This window comes from Haliotis rufescens, unplaced genomic scaffold (genome assembly GCF_023055435.1).
Source record: "Haliotis rufescens isolate VD_foot unplaced genomic scaffold, xgHalRufe1.0.p SCAF_6, whole genome shotgun sequence".
In the NCBI taxonomy this organism is placed as follows: domain Eukaryota; kingdom Metazoa; phylum Mollusca; class Gastropoda; order Lepetellida; family Haliotidae; genus Haliotis; species Haliotis rufescens.
In genome coordinates, this window is record NW_025964334.1 from 13,641,697 (window position 1) to 13,661,877 (window position 20,181).

General features: G+C 39.6%; 1 protein-coding gene across 1 annotated transcript; it reads left to right on the forward strand.

Moving 5' to 3' along the window:
• The first annotated feature begins 2,330 nt into the window (after positions 1 to 2,330).
• LOC125374901 (phospholipase A and acyltransferase 4-like) lies at positions 2,331 to 18,992 on the forward strand. The gene is made up of 5 exons (XM_048386636.1): positions 2,331 to 2,480; positions 13,302 to 13,395; positions 16,793 to 16,907; positions 17,710 to 17,839; positions 18,677 to 18,992. The coding sequence occupies exons 1-5, from the start codon at positions 2,469 to 2,471 to the stop codon at positions 18,818 to 18,820; spliced, it is 495 nt and encodes a 164-aa protein (XP_048242593.1). The 5' UTR covers positions 2,331 to 2,468; the 3' UTR covers positions 18,821 to 18,992.
• Positions 18,993 to 20,181: the final 1,189 nt, after the last annotated feature.

A 20,181-nucleotide genomic window follows, 5' to 3' on the forward strand; every position in this document is an offset into this window, starting at 1 on the left:
AGGGTCAAATTCCATTTGATGACGATCATTCTAGTATATATCTGAAGGTATCTACCCCGACTACATTCGATATTGCTTCAATGGCCTTCCTAAAGAATTCCTAGGCTAATACATTTTAACAAAGGTCGCATTCTTCACATTCTTAACATTCATGCATAATGACTCCGTCCTCATTGTGACGTCATGCATGTTTATTAGCATAACACTAGGCTCATGAATATTCATTGAGGTGGAAGGAGCTGAAGGTATTGATTTTATACTACTTCTATTCTATTACCTATCAGTGCTAATTACCCCCGGTCTCCCGTTTGCCAATTGTCCATTGCCAATTACCAATCAGTCATTTAATATTTTAAACTATCAGCATTAACTATCAGCGCTAACTATTGTAAAGTGTTGGCTTCCATTCATTGTCTTTTATTGATCACCTATTAGCGCCAATTATATGTTGGCTTCCCTTGTTAGTTTCCACCTTTTGTTATCTTATTACTTTTGTAGTTCTTACATGTTAAAACTTCACAATCCTAAAATTTTAACATTTTGACCAGTTATCATTATGGGCCCTTATTGTGTATTTAAACATTATTGTCTTCAGATAACACCCGTTTTTTGTGCAGGTGAATCGATCAAAATCATGTGCACAGCACTATAGTGGCAAAAGTGTTTTTTCACGTGCAACTGGTCACGTGTCCATAATACCGCACGTGTTTTCAGCCATACTTGTTAGCAATCATTAACAAAAAAAGAAAAACACAAAAACAAAAGTCTTTACGGCCATTTGTCATGCCATGCTTTTATAATGTGCAGCGTGAACGTGCCATCGCCATCTGAGCTGGTATCCTACGCAGTTCTGCTATTGCCGTAGTTGTAGACGTGGCAGTGATGGTTCTTTCACGTAAGTGACGTAACCGTATGAATCTCTCCTGTTCACTAGTAATGATACGTGACCGACCGTGATTGTGTTTTAGAGATATTTCCATGTTTTCAACAAATTTCTGCCTTACCCGATTCTTCCCACCTCGTCACGTCCCACGTCAATCCCAATCCATGCGTAAATTACCAATTCCTTTTTGGTGTTAATTTTGTGTGGATGTCGGCAACACTTTGTTCGATATTTATAATTTTACTACTTTTGCGTTTCTTTTTTGCAGAGAACACTCTTCAAAAAAAGAAACGCACAGGTTGTATGTAGTTCATTGAACCTGACTACTCAAAACATCCGGTTTAGACATTGGATATATGTTATTGAAAAATGTTGGTGGCCTGATATTCGACAATGTCTTAAACGGCATTGTTTTCACGCTTGTTCAACAATGTCATGGAGGTGGTAGTGGCTATTAAAAGGCAAACATAAGCCAATAATTTGTCAACATTTTTCAAGTTCGAAAATGTCGAGACTGAGCGCTGCCGATCGGAACATCACCATAGGACGTATCTAAAGAGGAGAATCGCAGTCCTCCGTTGCAAGCCACTTCAACGTGACCGATACCGGCCAACCAAAAGTTCCCATCCCTGCACAGGATCGCTACATTCGACTGTTCCACCTACGTCATCGCAATGCCACAGCTACGGAGACTGCAGGACGCATCCCTGGTTTGAGGAGGATATCGGACCAGTCTGTCAGGAACCATCTTCGCAAGGCTGGAATCCGACCCAGCAGACTAGTTATCGTCCCTGTTTTGCAACAGATCCATCGGCAGTGACGCTTGCGTTGGTGGCATATCCTACACCACGAGATCTGACTTGGTTGTGGTTCAGGGAAATCTGACAGCAAATCGCTACATGAATCAAATTCTCAACCTCACCTTCTTCCAATCATTGACCGCTAGAGGGAGCTGCTTCAACAGGACATGTACAACGCCCCACCGCACACAGCTCGTGACACGGTAGACTACATTCATAATGCCAACATCAACGCCTTGCCCTCATATTTGTATCTATGATATTAAATTATATGTATCGACTTTATTAGGTACAATAAATTTACTTTAAATCTACCTGTGCGTTTCTTTTTTTGAGCGTGACATGAGTGAGACGGCAACATAAAAGCACGCTGGAATGTCCATTTCCTTTCTTATGAAATCGTACGTTACTGTTTAAAGCTACTTCACAGCTTCACAAAGTTAAGCTTTCTTTTACACATTCACGCAAGTCATATCTATGTCTCAGCACCCGTGTTGTATTATTTGCCTGAAGGATAAAGTAAATTGTCGTTCCTCGAGAAGACCGTATTACAGGATTGCAAATAGCTGGTAGACATGGTACATGCACAAGGCCTGAATAGATAGGCGTTTCTCCTTTAAACATGGATGACTCAGCAGACATTTGCGTTCCTCGGGAAAACCGTATCACGTGATTGCATGTTGTTCACGGGTACATGTACAACCGTCCTACGACCACCACCTCAGCAGTGCCTAAGGTTAAACCGGTTTCAATCTGTCTGAACAGGTAGACGTAACTCCTAAAACATGGCCGACTCAGTAAGTAACTTTATTAATTACATTTGTACTGAATGTTTAGATACAAAACTTGGCTAGTGTTAGCATAAATTACATTCTTACATTAAATGTATCTGCGTCTATGGTCCTGTATCAGTACACGGTGTGGAATTTCCGGGGAGAATGCATTTTCCTCAGTAATCTATGCTTGTCAAACTTGGGGCTTTGTTGATAGCTTGTCATCGTACTACTATAGGCACGTTTTTTCATAATATACTACCGATAAAAAATAAGGGAACTGTGGAAATGATAGCGAAGGTGTAATCATGATAAATGTCTTTAAAATTAATTTCGGGCGTGTAGATCAGTATATCTGGTGTGTCCACCATGTTGGGCGATACACCTTGAAAACCTTGAATAGTCGTTAGTTGATAAACGCCCGTGGTTGCGCACAACCCGTCCATGATATTGCCCAGCCTATCTCAATCTTTGCCGCCTATGGTAGGCTGTTAGGGTTACACTTCACAGGGCGCTTTCCTTTCAGGCGGGCTGCATAGATTTGCTTTCAAGGGTAGATGTTGAAATACGCCTCCCTGTCATTGTACAGAATTCTCTAACAGGTGTTGACAGGAATCTATTGCGAAGTGCAATTATTGCAATGAGACGATCTTGTCGTCATGTCGTTTTTAAGGCCTGCCACGACCAGGTTTTATTGCTACCCGACCCGTTTGATGGTACGGGTCCCACAGTCGAGAAATTACACTTTTTGATTTGTCAAACATTCGGGAAACTTGGGTTATTGACGCTTCTTTGTGCACGTGCATCACGTGCTGTTCATACGTGATGTAAAATTTCATTGCGATTAGATTTTGCGTCTAGATTCACCGCCACGGTATTGTAAATGTACACCTCAACGATAGCTACATTCAAATCATTAGTTCTCATATTTTTTGCCGAAATCATGTGACTGACACTGACCTCGAATATTGACTCATCACATGATCAGTTGGGCGGGGGTGGTTACTCTAGGTCGACCCGACCTTGGCCGATCACCGTTTGACCCATGCTGTTAAAACCGATCCAATAGCCTTGTGATGGCGCTGGGCGCTACATTGAAAACCCTGGCTACAGCTGATCGGAATTCCCCTGGGTTTCCCCTGGGTGCGTTTTTTCCGAATCGTATGTGTTTCCCGACTAATGATTTGCATGTCCTTGTCCTCATTTTGATCCGGGGAATTTGTCACTGACACTATAACATATTAAAACTCTTCATTTTGCACCTCTTGGTCCGCTAATTCTGCTTTTATGGCCAAAAATATCCGTATTGCGTTTCTTTTTTTAAGAGTATATGTTCCGCTGAATTCACCCCAGCACAATATACATGTATCTGGTTTTGGTATGACGCGCCTGGGGATCGAACTCCGGACCTTCCGCTCTCCGGGCGGACGCTCTACAACTAGACCACGGAGGCGGTCTCTATGTTACGCTGAATTCACCCTTGCACAATATTCATGTATCTGGTTTTGGTATGACGCGGCCGGGGATCGAACTCCGGACCTTCCGCTCTCCGGGCGGACGCTCTACAACTAGACCACGGAGGCGGTCTCTATGTTACGCTGAATTCACCCTTGCACAATATACATGTATTTGGTTTCTATGCTCGATAGCTCTTTGGAATGTTCACAAAATACTTGAGAAGTGAATTTCACATTGTGCTGGTTTACTGGAGTATGAACGCTTTGAGCCGTACAAATTAAAATCGTGTAAACGCGTAACGTGTAATCTTTATCTCAGAGATACGTTTGAGTTTGAAAACTGCTGCCGTAATTTATTTTTATGGCCTTTGATCCATGTTATTTTACTTAGTGTATGGTGTCTGCAATGGGACAAGTTTTCTCAGAAACTACTAAAGCATATCTAAGAGATACTTATCAAGACTGAGTTATCTATTCCAGAGAAGGTGCCTTTAATCTTTTTTTTCTGATGACATAAAGCGGCCCAAATGCCTCTATCTACTTAAGGCTTTATATGACTCTTTTTTTGTAGTTTATATTCACTACTATATGAACACACACAATTCTAATGTGGACAGTGGCGGGTGATTGTGTTTACGGTGTTTTCTTTTTAGTTTCTATTTTGTCATGGAATAATAAATTTTGTTGTTGAAAATATTGTATGTAACATTGCTATTAAATGAAAATTATTGTATTGAAAAATAAAATGATTACTAATTCGCGTCATTTGAAGGTATATGTATAAAAATCATCTAAAGAAAGGAAGGATTGGTTTACTCTTTTCAATCTTAATCTCACAAGTTTTAAAATAATATGTTTTTACTCTATAGACGGTGTGATTTTATGCACATATTTAAAAGGAAGGGGCTATCGACGACGTTCTCTTCTAATTGAAATAATTTCCAAGGTCCACACTATCAATGCATATGGCCTATTTTATTGAGAACTAGATGTTGCGATCATTATCAAACGGAAAGTTGGAAATATATACCACATTGTTTTTGTTTCTAAAAATGTTAAATGGGATTGACAAATACCTAAGGCATTAGTGATCCGAGTATGATTGAAATGTGTATACATGGAAATCCAGCATTAGATCCATTTCATAACAGTTATACTCTCTATACATTTTGTCGACGTGTGAGGTCTCTTGTTCTGTTTAGCGTATCTGCGTTCTCAAGAAAACGTAATTGTGCATATATTGTACAAGCACATATTTTGGGAAGCGAGATGCACGTGCTAGCGTAAATGTCAGTTACAAATACATGTGGGACATTGACAAGTTTGCCAGAATTTCGAGAAAATCTTTTGTCTCCAGCTATTTCAGAAATGTTAATGCCATGCTGCGAATTAAATAATATTCACTCAGCTATAAGCATAATTACTTCAGCAATGTGTATGTCAGCAGACAGTATGAACAAACATATATACACACAAAAAGTATCCAAGACATGGTATGATAAGGAATGTGCGTTTTATAGGATGGAGAGAGATAGACTTTTGAAGACATTTAGACATTTTAAGGCTGATAAAGATCTACAGAACTGTTGCAGCCCGAAATATGTACACTGGGGTTATCAGGTAGAAAACAATCGTGTTTTGTAGAAATGATCAAAAACAAATTGTTAACTTATATTAACGATGCCAGGTCTTTTTGGAGGACGTTGAAACACTGTACATCAACAACTCAACATAAATCGCCTATACGCATTGGCATACGAGTACTTTAAAAATGTGTTTGATATTTCTGTTAAGCAACACATGGTTGATAACGATGAGGATAATAATGTACATGCAGCTGTTCATGAACCTGATGATATATCTACTTCTATCTTGGACTCTCCTATTTCACAAGAAGTAATATTGAAAGCAATTTCAGAACTTAAATGTTCAAAATCTGCTGGATTGGATAATATAATCCCAGAGTTTAGGTGCTCAATATATATTGAACTTGTGTTTAATATTATTTTTGATACTGATAAATTTCCAAAGGTCTGGTGTTCAGATATAATAATCCCTTTGTATAAAAAGGATGATGTATCATCTCCCAATAATTATAGCGGAATCACTCTATTTAGTGTATTTAATAAACTTTACGCAGCAGTATTAGATAATAGATTAACATATTGGGCCAGCGCCCAGTTGAATGACAAGCTGGTTTTCGCAAGGAGTATAGTACAACATACAATATATACATACTACAAGCAGTTATGCAACGTTACTTATCAAAAGAGCATGGGAAGATTTATGCACAATTTGTAGATTTTAAGAAAGCTTTTGATCTTGTAAATAGATCTTAATTATGGGCAATCTTATTTCAGCAAGTAGCCTCTCATACATTTGTGAAGTCTTTAAATCTATCTATGAATGTGTCAAAGCCAGTGTCAGATCCAATAACATTTTTTCGGATGAATTTAATTGTATTCTTGGTTCAAGACAAGATTGTGTATTACGCCCAATATTGTTTTCCAAGTTAATCAATGAACTAGCAAGAGATATAGAATTATCATGTTCGCATGGAATACAACATCCCGATCTTTTTCAACTTTTTGTTTGTTATTATTTGCTTATGGTCATTTTGGTTTCTGATAGTGTGTATATACTTCAGCAACGTATTAATACATTGGAATTGTTTTGCGATAAATATCATTTATATGTAAATTTAGAGAAAACCAACGTTGATGTTTTTCAAAGAGGTGTTATCTTATCAAGACATGATAAATGTTTTTTTGATGGAGTCAAGCTCGATTGTGAAACTCCTATACATATTTAGGCTTAACATTTACCAGGTCTTTATCATGGGGTAAACATGTAAAGGATGTAGCGCTACAAGCAAAGAAAGTATTACTTGGAGTACTTAAATCTTTTGCAAAGCTGAAACCGTTATCGTTTAATATTTTGTTTAAACTATTTGATACCAGAATCACTCCTATAATGTTATATAGGTCAGAAATATGGGGCTTGAATCTTGATATTTATAACGAAATTGAGAGCGTACATATGATTGCTTGTAAGCGATTTTTAGGAGTTAGGAAACTCACCCTCAAATCATGTTGTGAGAGATGAATGAGGACGTTATCCGCTGTATAGTTGGGCTAATATTAATTGGGCTTAAAAATAAGAAGTATTTTTCAGCTAACAGGTTTTGGCCTTGTGTGGGAGCACCAATGTATTACGAATATCCCTATGTTTAGAAATGAATTTCTATGTAGATTAAAATCTTTATATGAACAAGACTGGCGTGCAACTCTTTCAGAAAGCTCAAAATCATATAACTATTCGTTGTATAAGCAAACGTTTGGCCTGGAAATACAAATCACTATATTACCACAAGAGAAATTTAGACATGCTCTGGCTAGATTATGGTGTAGTTCCCATCATCTTCGGATCGAATCTGGTAGACACAAAATGGAATCTAGAGTGGAACGAGTTTGCAAAGCGTCCAAATGTTACCAGATTCTGAGGCCAGAATTTATACCAAGAAAATATTATGAATTCCCAACAAGGCAAAAGTTCAACATTCAAATGTCATCTGTCCATCGAGCAACTGTGTAAAGTCTATCGTTGTTTATTGTTAAAGCCATGTATCCATCAGTGTTAAATATATAAATGTGATCCTCGAACTTCCACTGTACATTTTCCGTTTGTATCATGGGTCTATGGCCTACACTTCACTTGAATAAAGAACCAGTAGCACATATTTCTATTCAAAGTATACTGTTTTACATTCCGTATGACAATATGGCACATTTAAGTTCAATCTTAATTTATGTAATATAAAAGTAGACGACAAGCCTATTACGAAAACAATATATGTAACAAGTGATATGTTTTCACAACAATGACTTCCTGAAACTTTTGTTATTATTTTCAAGGAACATGGGGTATTAAGTTGACACGATCATAGTGGTATACATGATACTGTTGACATTGATATTTCTACAATGGTAAAGGTATTAATATTCCTTTCATTATTAATCTTTTCAAAGTAATAGCTACAATGTTGTAATATTCGTCTTCTGGATGAAGTTCTTCATCAATTGTCAGGAGCAGGATTACGTTTGAGCAGAAACAAGTGTGTCTTTATGGCTGGTGAAGTTGAACATCTATAGACTGGACAGCGAAGGTTTGCATCCAGTGGAGAAAAAGATTGCTGCAATTCAGGAAGCTCAGGTCCCTTTGTGAAGGAGCTGAGAGCTTATCTTGGTATTCTGGACTACTATCATAGATTTCTAGATGCGTGACACTCTCTTACTTCCTTGTACAAGTTGCATCCAAAAAATGTGAAATGGTCATGGAGTGAGTACACCTCAACAGAGAGAGTTTGAAAAGTCGAAAAACTTGCTTCAGTCTTTGGATGTCTTGATTCATTTTGACAGCTCCAAGCCAATTTTACCGAATCGTGACACATTTCCTTACGGAGTTGGTGTTGTGTTGGCTCACAAACTGCCTGATGGTTCGGACATACCTGTAAGTTTTGCTTCACTGATGCTGACAGGAACTGAGCAGAATGCACAGTTCCGATGGGCGTCACGAAGCCACGCCTGGGATGGATACTGCTGCTAGTTTTGGCTGCTGGGAGGTTAAAATGGCGGAATTGTTGAATTGGTCTGATCGCCAAACCGTGTAATATTTCGCGAACACAAAGGCCATTATCTATAAATGTTGCATGAAAAAAAGTCAGTTAGTTCGAATTCTTATATATTGCGATATTCTCACGGCTCTGTTTCAATCTTCGTAGTGCATTCCACATCTCCAATACAATCTACCTCTCTTGTCTTTATCTTGCCAATTGAAAACATGAAACCACAATCATACAAATAACTTCAACCTCTGGGCGTCAGAAACAACTTAAGCAAATTATATTGTAATGTATCGATTCCCAAATTGACACAATATTTTAACTTAGAAATCTGTGTGTTGTGACACCAACAAACAACCAACAAATGACAATACAACAATTAACAATTAACAATTGTATTACAAATTAACTATCTTTACAAATACGAATAACTACAGTTACAATGGCAGTACACAATAGAGTGGTGGCACAATATTCAATGACAGCAAGAGTCAGTGATAATAGTATATTCACCCTGTGGCGACAGTGGTAAAGCTTTCGAGAAAGGTCCAGGCAGGGAATCCGGGTTGATGAGTGATTTTCACAGGAAAGCTGGTCTTGATGTAATGAAATGTGTGAAATATACGAGAGGTACGCTTTTGTCCCCTTACATACAGACGAACTAGCTTCTGGAAATATCCACACAGTGCCCTCAAAACATAGAATATTCCACATGTTTCTATAACACACTATCACAGTCCACTGAATTCCGGATATTGACACATTATACCAGCATCTAAATATAGTAACTTCCTCAGAACGGCTTACATTAAACAATCCTACATTCCTGACATCTAATCTCTGTCCAAACATAATGCTTCTACTAAATCTCAACAGAAACAATGTAAAACAGTTACAATCATTGTTTAACAATAAAATACACTGCCGTATTACAATAAATTAAAATACATATACGTTTAAAAGATGTACTACACAGATTTAGGTTAGGTGAAGGAAGTTTAGTAAGAAGTTCTAAATGAACATGGTTCAGGTTTTGGACACGCAGCTAACGCCAGCTAACACTGCCCCTCAATCATAATCCCTTAAATAAACACAAGCAAAACAACAAGAACCTTCAAGATACAAAACGATTCGCCTTCATGGGAATAACTAAAATTGAAAAGTCGCCTTAATGCGATAAAAGATAATCGGCAGTGAAGGAGAGCAGCGCTCTGATTGGTTAAACGGCTTCCGGTCTGAACTATCTATTACTCTCAGATTGATGGTGAAGGACTAAGTTTGATCTTTGGACTGCAAAACTTTCATAAGTTTGTTTATGGACGTCATTTCTAGATCGTGACAGATCACATGCCGTTGGTGTCATTACTCAACGAGAATAATCCAGGGGCCCATAGTTCAGGGATGGTCAGTGTTGTTGACTACATATGATTATACAATTGTTCACAAGGGTACACATCAAACCGATACAGACGCTAGCGCCTGACCCAGGGAAGCATATGGTAGAGGTGACAGTCTTAGTGCTTCAGGAATTGGACACCTGACCTCTGAAATCTGCAGTCATTAGTATCCAGACTGGCAAGGGCCGAACATTATCTATTGTTCGGGAATTTGTGATCCTAAGTTGTCCACAGCGTGACATGTTAGATGACCTCTATGAGCAGAGTTCGCACTGAACCGAGTTTGATGGACGAATGCTTATTGAGAGGATTGAGGGTCATCGTGCTACTGAAAGTCAGGTCTGTCATATTGTCTGAGTTGCACCAGAGACCAGTGCCTGGATGAAACCTCAACACCAGTCAAGTGGCCCCAGTCCGACCCCACGCCTGATCACCGTCGCTACTTAGGTCGCTGCCACTCATCCCTGACCAAGGTGCCTCCTTTACCTCTCTCGGGTTGGAGGGAAACTCCACCATTAGTGGAAGAAAGTGCAGCTGCTGCAGGTCCCGTCACCAAGATCCTCTTCCGCCTTGGGTTCCAAGCCAATCCTTTCATGGTCTTACCTTACTGATTCAAAACTCGATCTGATTTAGCATGGCAGAGCTTTGACTAAGATGTTCGGACAGGATCAAAACGAGTATATTCACCTGAAAGAATTAATGCAGATTAATGAACTACTTTTCAAACAGGTCAGAGTGAGTCACCCTGGCTCGACCTCCGATGGTAACATCGAATTGAGTTATGGCACGATCGTAGGAATCACTTCCTTATATGCGATTCATTACTATCCGTTGTTGTACCTTCACCAACGGTTGAATCACTAATTGCTTCATTGCACATAAACAAAGGTCGCATTCTGAAGATAGTTGGCATGTTACGTTCTGCACCACTTTGCCTGTTAATGAATTATAGTGTATTTTCTTAGTTTGAAGATTTTAACTTCATACCAGATTTTCCATATCAGTAAAAAAATATGCTCTTAATCCTGATGATAATAAACAGATGCCATAATATAACAATTATGTATGAATGACACGGGATATCCATGTCCTTCGTTAATTATTCAGAAAATTATCTGACATCTTTTCCAACTGACCCTTTCCTCATTTGTAAACAAAGAACACGTTTTTGTAAATAAATCTTCAAATGGTTTGACATAATCATATTTGCCAGTTTAAAAAATGCTTTGAAAATCACAATGACCTCCTGTCTATTTTTAGTAGTGGGTCAAAAGTATTGTGACGTCGCAATAGCACTACTTCTATTGTATGTTAATGGAATTTCGTACATATCATCCTTGGTGTGTGTGTGTGTGTGTGTGTGCGTGTGCGTGTGCGCGCGCGCGCGTTTGTGTGTGAGGGCGTGAATTACCTCTGTACAATTAACGTAAGGGTCACAGTGAAAGCAGTTCATAAAGTAAGTTTGTCATTTTCACTAGGATGCATTTTACTGCAGACACTTGTGACATGCATGTAGTGGTTAGGCTAAAAGTTAGGGATATCACATCATACATATCTCCTTTATATAACCCTGGGACATCGTTTTGCATCACTGATTTGTGATTTTCAGGACCTGTGTCATCATGAAGGTCATAGCCTACATGTGAAGAATGTTTGTTTACTGTCTCGACAGGATTATACTGTAGGTCAGTGAAACTTGTCATCCTTAGCCAAACAGGATGTGATGAACATGATGCCAGTCATTCAGTGTTTTATGGTCTTAATGTATGATTGGGTCAGTATATGTACACAATTTAATGAGGCGCACAAAGACTAATTCACTAAGAAAGGTAGATCAATTGATTCCATTCCTCCTAAATCAGCTGCTTTGTACCAACATGTCAAAATAGCTGCATTTCATACTGGACACATTTAGGGACGAAGTCTGAAGGCCGAAAGAGACCTTTCTCACATCAACTGAGAGAGGATGGGAAATATCAATAGCACATGGCTATGAGCCTTTGATTACTACACTACCACAAGCTTCAACGTCATGCCAAGAGCTTTTGAGATGTAGTTGTAAGTTTGAGAGGGGGTGCAGGGCAAGGTGTGACCGTGTTGTGCAACATACGATTAGTACACCACTTTTAATTGTCACTAGCGAACAAAAACATTAGCCATGTACAAGCATATTTCAATAAATAAAAGTTTTGTTATTTAAATATTATGTTATTTACTATGTAAGTATACACTATTGGTATAGTTAATTGGTTTTAATGATACTTTTCTAAAAGACATGCCAAAAGAGAAAGAAAAACCATATGTTGTTGTTTTTTCACACTTTAGATTACTGTCCTTGTAGACCCTCTAACCACAAGACCAGGTGGTCGATTAGACAGGACGTAATGGACTTTACATTAGAAATGGCTTCAGGTTCCTCGTTATGTTAAATAGAGACCAGATGCATTTCAACAAAAAAGATAATGCTACGATACTGGAAATGCATGGGGTATTTTTTCTGGGGAATTCTTCAAATGACGGTAAGGGGTCTGTTCTTTTTTCAAGTATTTGCAAACATTCTTCTTTAATTAATAAAAATAACTACTCTCATGCATTTTGAAATTGGTAAGTTCTTATCAATCAAAATGATCGATGAAATATTCAACATTGGAGACATTTGTCATTATTTAGTGAGACATGATTCAACATTTTCACCACAAACCGATACAAAATCTATAGATTATGGTTCATGTCTGAAAAAACAACAACTGGGCACTGTAAATGGATTGGATGGCCAGGCTAGGTGACTTTGACTGATTGCATGCCATCGTACCCTGACGGCGTGGGACGTTGTTCATAACATCAATCACTTGGTTTGTTGTTTGTCTGATCCAGATTTCAATCAATAAACACAAACAAACTGTGGCGCCAATGGTTGTGAGGTAAGGTGAGGTGAGGTGAGGTGAGGTGAGGTGAGGTGAAATGGGGTTTAACGTCCAAGATTATTGCACTTATATAGCGACGTGCGTATGTGCTAGTTCGGACAGATGCCGATTTATCGTTCTAGCCCACTGAGATACCATGCCGCAGTTTAACATGAATACCCCACTCAGATACAGTATACTGATTTCGAGGCTATCAGTCCTTCTTTTAGCCCTTCAATGCCGAGGGCCAGACAGGGTAACAACAAGTACCATCTTTTGGTATGACGCTGCTGGGGATCAAGCCGCGGACCTTCCGCTCCCCGGCGGACGTTCTACCACAAGACCACGGAGGCGGTCTGCCAATGTTTGCAATCAGAAACAGATAGTAAGGCATTGAAGCACCAAGGTTGGTTTGTTCCTGTTCCTGTTGCATATTCCTGATATTTTGCTGATCCTTTGTCTTGCAGGTTGTTTGTCGTGATTCAAATCAAGATGATATCGAGAAAGGCTACATCTTGAAGTTCCAAAGAGGAGGCTTTTTCCATTATGCTGTATACATTGGTACGTAGTTCCTTCCACTGTCTTTAATTGTGCACATTTACCAGCAATTGAAATGAGTGTCTAACGGAATCGGGTGGTCACTTTCGGTGACTTGGTTGATGCATGCCATCGTATCGTTGGAACATATAAACTAAGCGGCAAAAGAAAGTATAGGTTAGCAATTTGTAATTTTCCTAAAAACAGCGATAATTAGTGGAAAGTGGGTATTGGGAATATGACTGCCCAGGAACAGGTACCAAAAAACACCTCACCCGAACGCGCCACCTTTGACGGCGCTCGTGCGTTGACAAAAAGATGGTGAAACAGGTTTCCCGCCTGTGGCATAAACTGTACGTGCATGTTAGCTGTATAAATGCGTTCGTCTGCAGGGTATAACCACACGTGATGAAAGCACACAAAAGAAACGCCACGACTGTCACAGGAGCAGAGACAGAGAGAGAGCCATCGGCATGGCTGAAATGGGGGCAACACAGGTCCAAATTGCCAGAAGGTTTGGTTGTACACCATTGACAGTAGCCAGGATGATTCAATTGTGCAGGCAGACAGGGAGGACACAGGACAGGCCTAGAACCGGACGACCCCGAGTGACAACACCACTGGAAGACGGTCAGATACGGCTCATTCACCTGCGAAACAGATTTGTTACAGGGAAACCTGAACGCTGTGCAGTACAGAGACCAAGTGTTGCAGCCAGTTGTGCTTCCGTTCTTACAAAACTAACAGCAGGGGACATTGTTTCAACACGACAATGCCAGGCCCCATACAGCAAGACTGATTCGGAACTTTCTAAACCAGCAGAACGTTGACGTTTTGCCCTGGCCTGCCCACTCACCCGATATGAATCCTATTGAACATCTGTGGGACCATCTTCACAGGCAGATTAGAGCACGCCATCAGCTTCCCGTCAACAGACAAGAATTGCAGCAGGCCCTGAGAGACGAATGGCAACGGATTCCAGTCCACGTCATCAGAAGACTGACGTCATCGATGAGGCGGCGTATCACAGCATGCATTGAGGCAGCTGGAGGTCATACACGCTATTGAAGGCAACTATGTCGACAATGAACTTGTAGTGTGTCTGACAATTTTATGGTGACATTTTAAAAAACTTATAAAAATGAAATTTCTTACCCCACCATTGTTTACCTTGAGCTTACATTCCCTGTGATTGCTCAATTTCATTCAAACTGTGGTTGATCAATCATTTGTTACCCCTCCCTAGATTATATTATAATTCACAACATAACCTCTTCTTGTTATTTTTTTATCGATCATGGAACTCGACGTATACTTTCTTTTGCCGCCCAATTTAGATCGATGCTTATTATATGCATCACTGGATTGTCTGGCCCATACTAGATTATATAACAAACCACCATCATACTGCAGAGTGCGGCGTTAAACAACAAACAAACTAAAAAGAACATAATAAATTAGGTTTTGATTCTTTATTTTAACAGGGAATTGTTTCTAGAAACGTGTAAGTTGGTATTTCCTGACAGTGAAACTAGGAAGGATTCTAGTCTGAGATTAAAACTACGCATACAACCTCGCAAGCAGATATTTAAAAGTTTCTATACGTTATTGATGATGTAATCATTTATGATTGTCACATTGATATCATGAAATAAACTGCAGTCTCGGGAAGACTCACCAAAGTCACATAGACATTATATCTGCACTGCTCTGGTAACCTTCCGCTCAGCCACGTAAACAGATGTAGGGCATACTACAACCCTTCCTTGGGAAGATGAAGATTATAGCCAAATCTGCCACTGGTCGTGGGGTCATCTTCTACTCTAAAACAGCTCACCATAGCATACGATATTTGGGGTAAAGATGCATCTCTACCCTCTGTCAACATACTGTTGCATAACCAATGATGTGAAAATGAGACTTGATTGTGGTTGACGTAAAATAAAAACAAGAAGCTGTAAGGGTTAAGGGATAGATTCGGATCATCGTCAAGCATAAACGGTGAGTTTAGGGATGTCCCCCAAATGCCCAAAGTAAATGTAGGATATCTAAACAAACTTCACGAATGCTTGTGGCGTTCTGGCCTCAGGCAGCTGCATCGTTGACGACACACGACGTAAAGTTGGTTTGGTTGGTTGGCTTATTGTTTAACGCCGCACTCAGCAATATTCCAGCTATATGACGGCGGTCTGTAAATAATCGAGTCTGGACCAAACAATCCAGTGATTGATATCATGAGCATCGATCCACACTATTGGGATCGATGACATGCATCAACCAAGTCAGCGAGCCTGACCACCCGATCCCGTTAGTCGCCTCTTACGACAAGCATATTCACCTTTTATGGCAAGCATGGGCTGCTGAAGACCTATTATATCCCGGATCTTCACGGGTCCGACGTGAAGTGACGAATCTACACACGTGAGACAGGTCTTGAGAAAATCACTTCCTAATTACAGCTTGTGCACGGTGTGTCATTAGCAACCTTAACAGGAAGCCAGAGATTCTGACAGAGTGATGGGTGAAGAGCCCATAGACTGAGAGAGAGAGAGAGAGAGAGAGAGAGAGAGAGAGAGAGAGAGAGAGAGAGAGAGAGAGAGAGAGAGAGAGAGAGAGAGAGAGAGAGGCCCTCATCCAGAGCGTATCCAGACAATGTCAGACAATTCCCCAGACCCAAAGCGTTCACATTCGTCATATATCACACAGCTGTTAAACATTTAAGTTATGACCATCATTTTCCATTCATGATTCACACCTTCCATTATTTTGTATAGTTTCCTTTCCCTACTAAGGTCGAGGCTATCTAAGCAGACTTAAATACATATCAGACGTCTGCTTATAACCGTGTGCCTAATTATCCATATATACATGTATTTCACATACAATAATTACATAATGATCTTCTGATATCAGTATGACCTCATCTTTTGTTGGTTACCCATAATGTTCTCACCATGAGGCAGACAAGTTACTGATGTGATCTAAACTCGTCCGCTTACTTAATGTTAATTCATTTGGATAAGATTTTACTGTAGTCAGATTCTTTGACTTGTTTGAATGCTTGTCAGTCCGACTGTATGGGGCGTTACTTTTAATACCAGCCACTGGTTTGGTGATTGAGGCACAACAACAGACAGACAAGGTGGCCTAACACGATTATGGTAATACATATTTGGTGTGAGGGGGGAGGGAGTTGGGCTTTGAATAGTATTCCAGTTATATCACGGCGTGTCACTTTGATGTAGGAGGAAAAGCCCGAAGTGATGGAGATCACAGGGCGTTTACCACTTTGTTTAAATCCCGAGCACGGCTATGACAAAACATATTTGGAAAAGAACTTTCTCAAAGTGCGCTTTTGCTGAGCATCTTTCCAATTTCATGTGTATCAAGGGATGAGTAAAAGACGTTTGGATAATTTCAGGTGAGGGAAAGGTGGTACACCAGACACAGGATCAAGGAGTTCTTGAACAAAGACTCATCGAGGTGATTGGGCAATGCAGTTTCTACATAGATAACAGCTTGGATTGGAAAATACGGTATGATCGTCTTCTCCAGTACTAATCCTAAATCAGATGAGTCAGACAGGTGTCACATTATAGGTACTAAAATGTAAAACGTATAGTGATTTGACCGGATGGAATGGTGTTTTAATTACTCAAATTGATTGCATAAACATGAAGGCAAATCGAACCTTAAAATACCTATTAGTTTATGTAAGCCTTAAGAAGTAATTGGTCCTCAATTTGAGAAACGTAGTAAAATATTAAGTCCCTTAACACCATGGGGAATTAAAGAAAAGTCGTCCGAGCTAATGATTTAACCACTGGGCTTTGGCAGCACTAGCTCCACCCCACATTAGTGATGGAAACATATGCCCATATCCTTCTGAACAGAAATGTGTACACACAAGATGGAAGAAAACCGGAACAGGCCACTTTTTCTTCAAGGCCTAAATCTCCAACCATAGCGAGCCAAGTATCACATGGATTTTTTTTACTTGGCCAAATCAGGTGACAGCTGATATCACTAATATCTATGTGTATTCCTCTCTGATTTCTTACAATGTTTTCCAACACAACCTACTTGTAGCTATATGCCTTTAGCAACCCTGGCATTAGGTTATAAGCACTTCGAGTTTAAAGACATAACTTCATCATTTAGGTGATATCTTTATTAACTTTAAAACATACATTTTCATGCTTCTAGCTGCACAAATAACGAAGTTATAAGCATTTCCGTCAGTCTCTCGGAAGATCTAACTTGGCCGAATTTGACAAACCAAAGGGAAAAATCCACTCAAAAATAGCTGAACTGATGTAGATATTCTTTTGTTTTCAGACCCATGTCACCGTCCCAGATTGTGAAGCGAGCTATCGACAAAGTGGGGAGAAAAGGATATGATCCATTCACTAGTAACTGCGAACATTTTGCAACCTGGTGTAGATATGACATAGCAAGCTGCAGACAGGCGAGTGATGTGACGTTGTTGCTATAACATCAATGAGACTATTGAGGTATAGAGAATACAGAAGTAAAAACTGGAGACAACAGTTTCATATTGTACAGCATGTGAATAAGGGAGGGGGTCCGAAAACAGAAAAAATATAATTATGCTTCAGGCTGTTGAAAGAAGAGAAGAAATTGCCTGGCCCATTGTTGCAAGGTGATCTTCCCCCACCCACCCTTGCTCCCTGTTGAATAATTGAAACTTACATTGGTCGATGAAATAGAGCAAATACATGTTTGGAATCCGTCATCAAAATATAATAAATAGAAAAATAATTGTTAATTGTAAAACTAAAAACGTTTTTAGGAAATACCGGGATAAACACGTTGTACAGCGCATTACTAAAGCCACTGTCGTTGTATCCTTATTTCACATCGACTATACACTCAAAATATTAAGACTGAATCTATATCGGTTCACTCAATATTCCGCCCACACCAAAGTGTTCAGGTTGTCATGGAAAATGAAGCTTAACAAACTAGCTCTAGGTAACATGTAGATTTAACCTCGATACAAGAATATCCTCACTGCTGATGTTGTATGTCATGAAATACATTAATGTATAGAACATTTAACACAAATTGGTTTATAGTCTGGTCACTGTAACTACACTCTATAGTTAGCTATCATTGCTGGCAAAGTGATCCACAATCGTGTTACATACCATTCCCCGACAGGATTTCGAGAACGTCACACATATTGAGCCTCCCAACACGATTCAAAACGTTTTGTCTCTAGTTTGAATACCGACAATTATTCACATGTTAATAAGTGTTTTGTTTCTTTTGTTGTGTACAGATCGGTGAAAAGATCAAGCAGGGCCTGATGAGTGTCAGCGATGTTGCATCATTTTTATCTTCATCATTCAAAGAAAGCGTGGCTGCGGCTGCTGACGTGATCTGCACGGGCTGTACATCTCTTTTAAAAGCCAAACGGCAATGACATGTCTCGACAGCTATAAGTATTGTTCGTAGTAGCTTTGATCAATGTTATGTAAACAATCGCTCAATATTATTAAGGTAGTTAATTGTTGTTTTGGCTTTTGACATTCGTGTTCCTAATCAACTTCTCATACCTCCTCTCGTTTTCCTGGAAATAAACTAGGTGCACAATGCAACATTGGTTTGCGCAATAATTTTGAAAAATATGAACTACTGATACAATATCAAGACCTTTACGTTACATTACATATTGAAGTTCAATGTATGAGATACGCCACTTGGAACAGTATTTCAGTTACATAACGGCCTAAGAACATGATGAGAGGGAAACTTAAGCCTGGCATGAAGCATGTCTTAGAAGAAGGGGTATGGTTTTAGGTTAACGCCGCACTCAGCAATATTCGAGGTATGACGGCGGTCTGTAAATAATTAAGTCTGGACCAGACAATCCAATGATTGACATCATGAGCATCGATCCATGCAATTCGGATATGATGACATGTATCCACCAAGTCAACGAGCCTGACCACCCGATCCCGTTAGTCGCCTTTTACGGAAAGCATGGGTTGCTGAAGACCTATTTTACCCCGCATCTTCACGGGTTTCAAGGGGTATGAAAAACAGAAGAGTTAACAAGAACATTTGCCTTTCTAAAAGTCGTTAAACGATTCATTTTTTTTGTATTTAACACTGACAGTGTACTTGTGACCATTTTTTGTTTTATTTTGTTTATCGACGCACTCAGAATATACTCCAGCTATATGCCGGCGGTCTGTAAGTAACCGAGTCTGGATCAGAAAATCCAGTGACTGACATGAGCATCGATCTACACAATTTGAAATGCATGCAAATCAGCGAGCCTGACCACCTGATCCCGTTAGTTGCCTCTAATGACAAACATAGTCGCCTCATCCGGCAAGCGTGCATTGCTAAAGATCTATTCCAAACCGGATCTTCATGGGTAGTTTGTTCAAATCAATATACTGATTACACAGTTGGGACATTGATAACACTGTCTTGTTGAAGACATTTTTGGACGTTTTGTTCGTCAATGTATTCCCTCGTGGCATTTCAACTTCCTTTCTTTTGGCTGCAAATAGCTGCAAACTTCCTCATGCAGCATTAAGAAATAACGCATTCAGACTAAGGTTAAGTAAACCCTGCAAAAAGAAAATTGTCCAGAACCACAAGTAATTGTACGATTCCGATTATAGGCATGTGTTTATGAAATTCTATCAAATAATGATGATAACAGGTGTTCGCAGAATGGCGAGCGTATCCTGCTCCATCACTGCCAACCGTCCCAAACCCATGCAAAAGTCTGAAAAAGCACGGGAACATGTGGTACAAGTCAAAATAGCG

Bases quoted from the DNA above. Each gene is read 5' to 3' on its own strand.
- LOC125374901 (XM_048386636.1), top strand. The intron at 16,908-17,709 runs GTATGATCGTCT...TTTTGTTTTCAG, and splicing joins AGCTTGGATTGGAAAATACG to ACCCATGTCACCGTCCCAGA. The intron at 17,840-18,676 runs GCGAGTGATGTG...TGTTGTGTACAG, and splicing joins ACATAGCAAGCTGCAGACAG to ATCGGTGAAAAGATCAAGCA.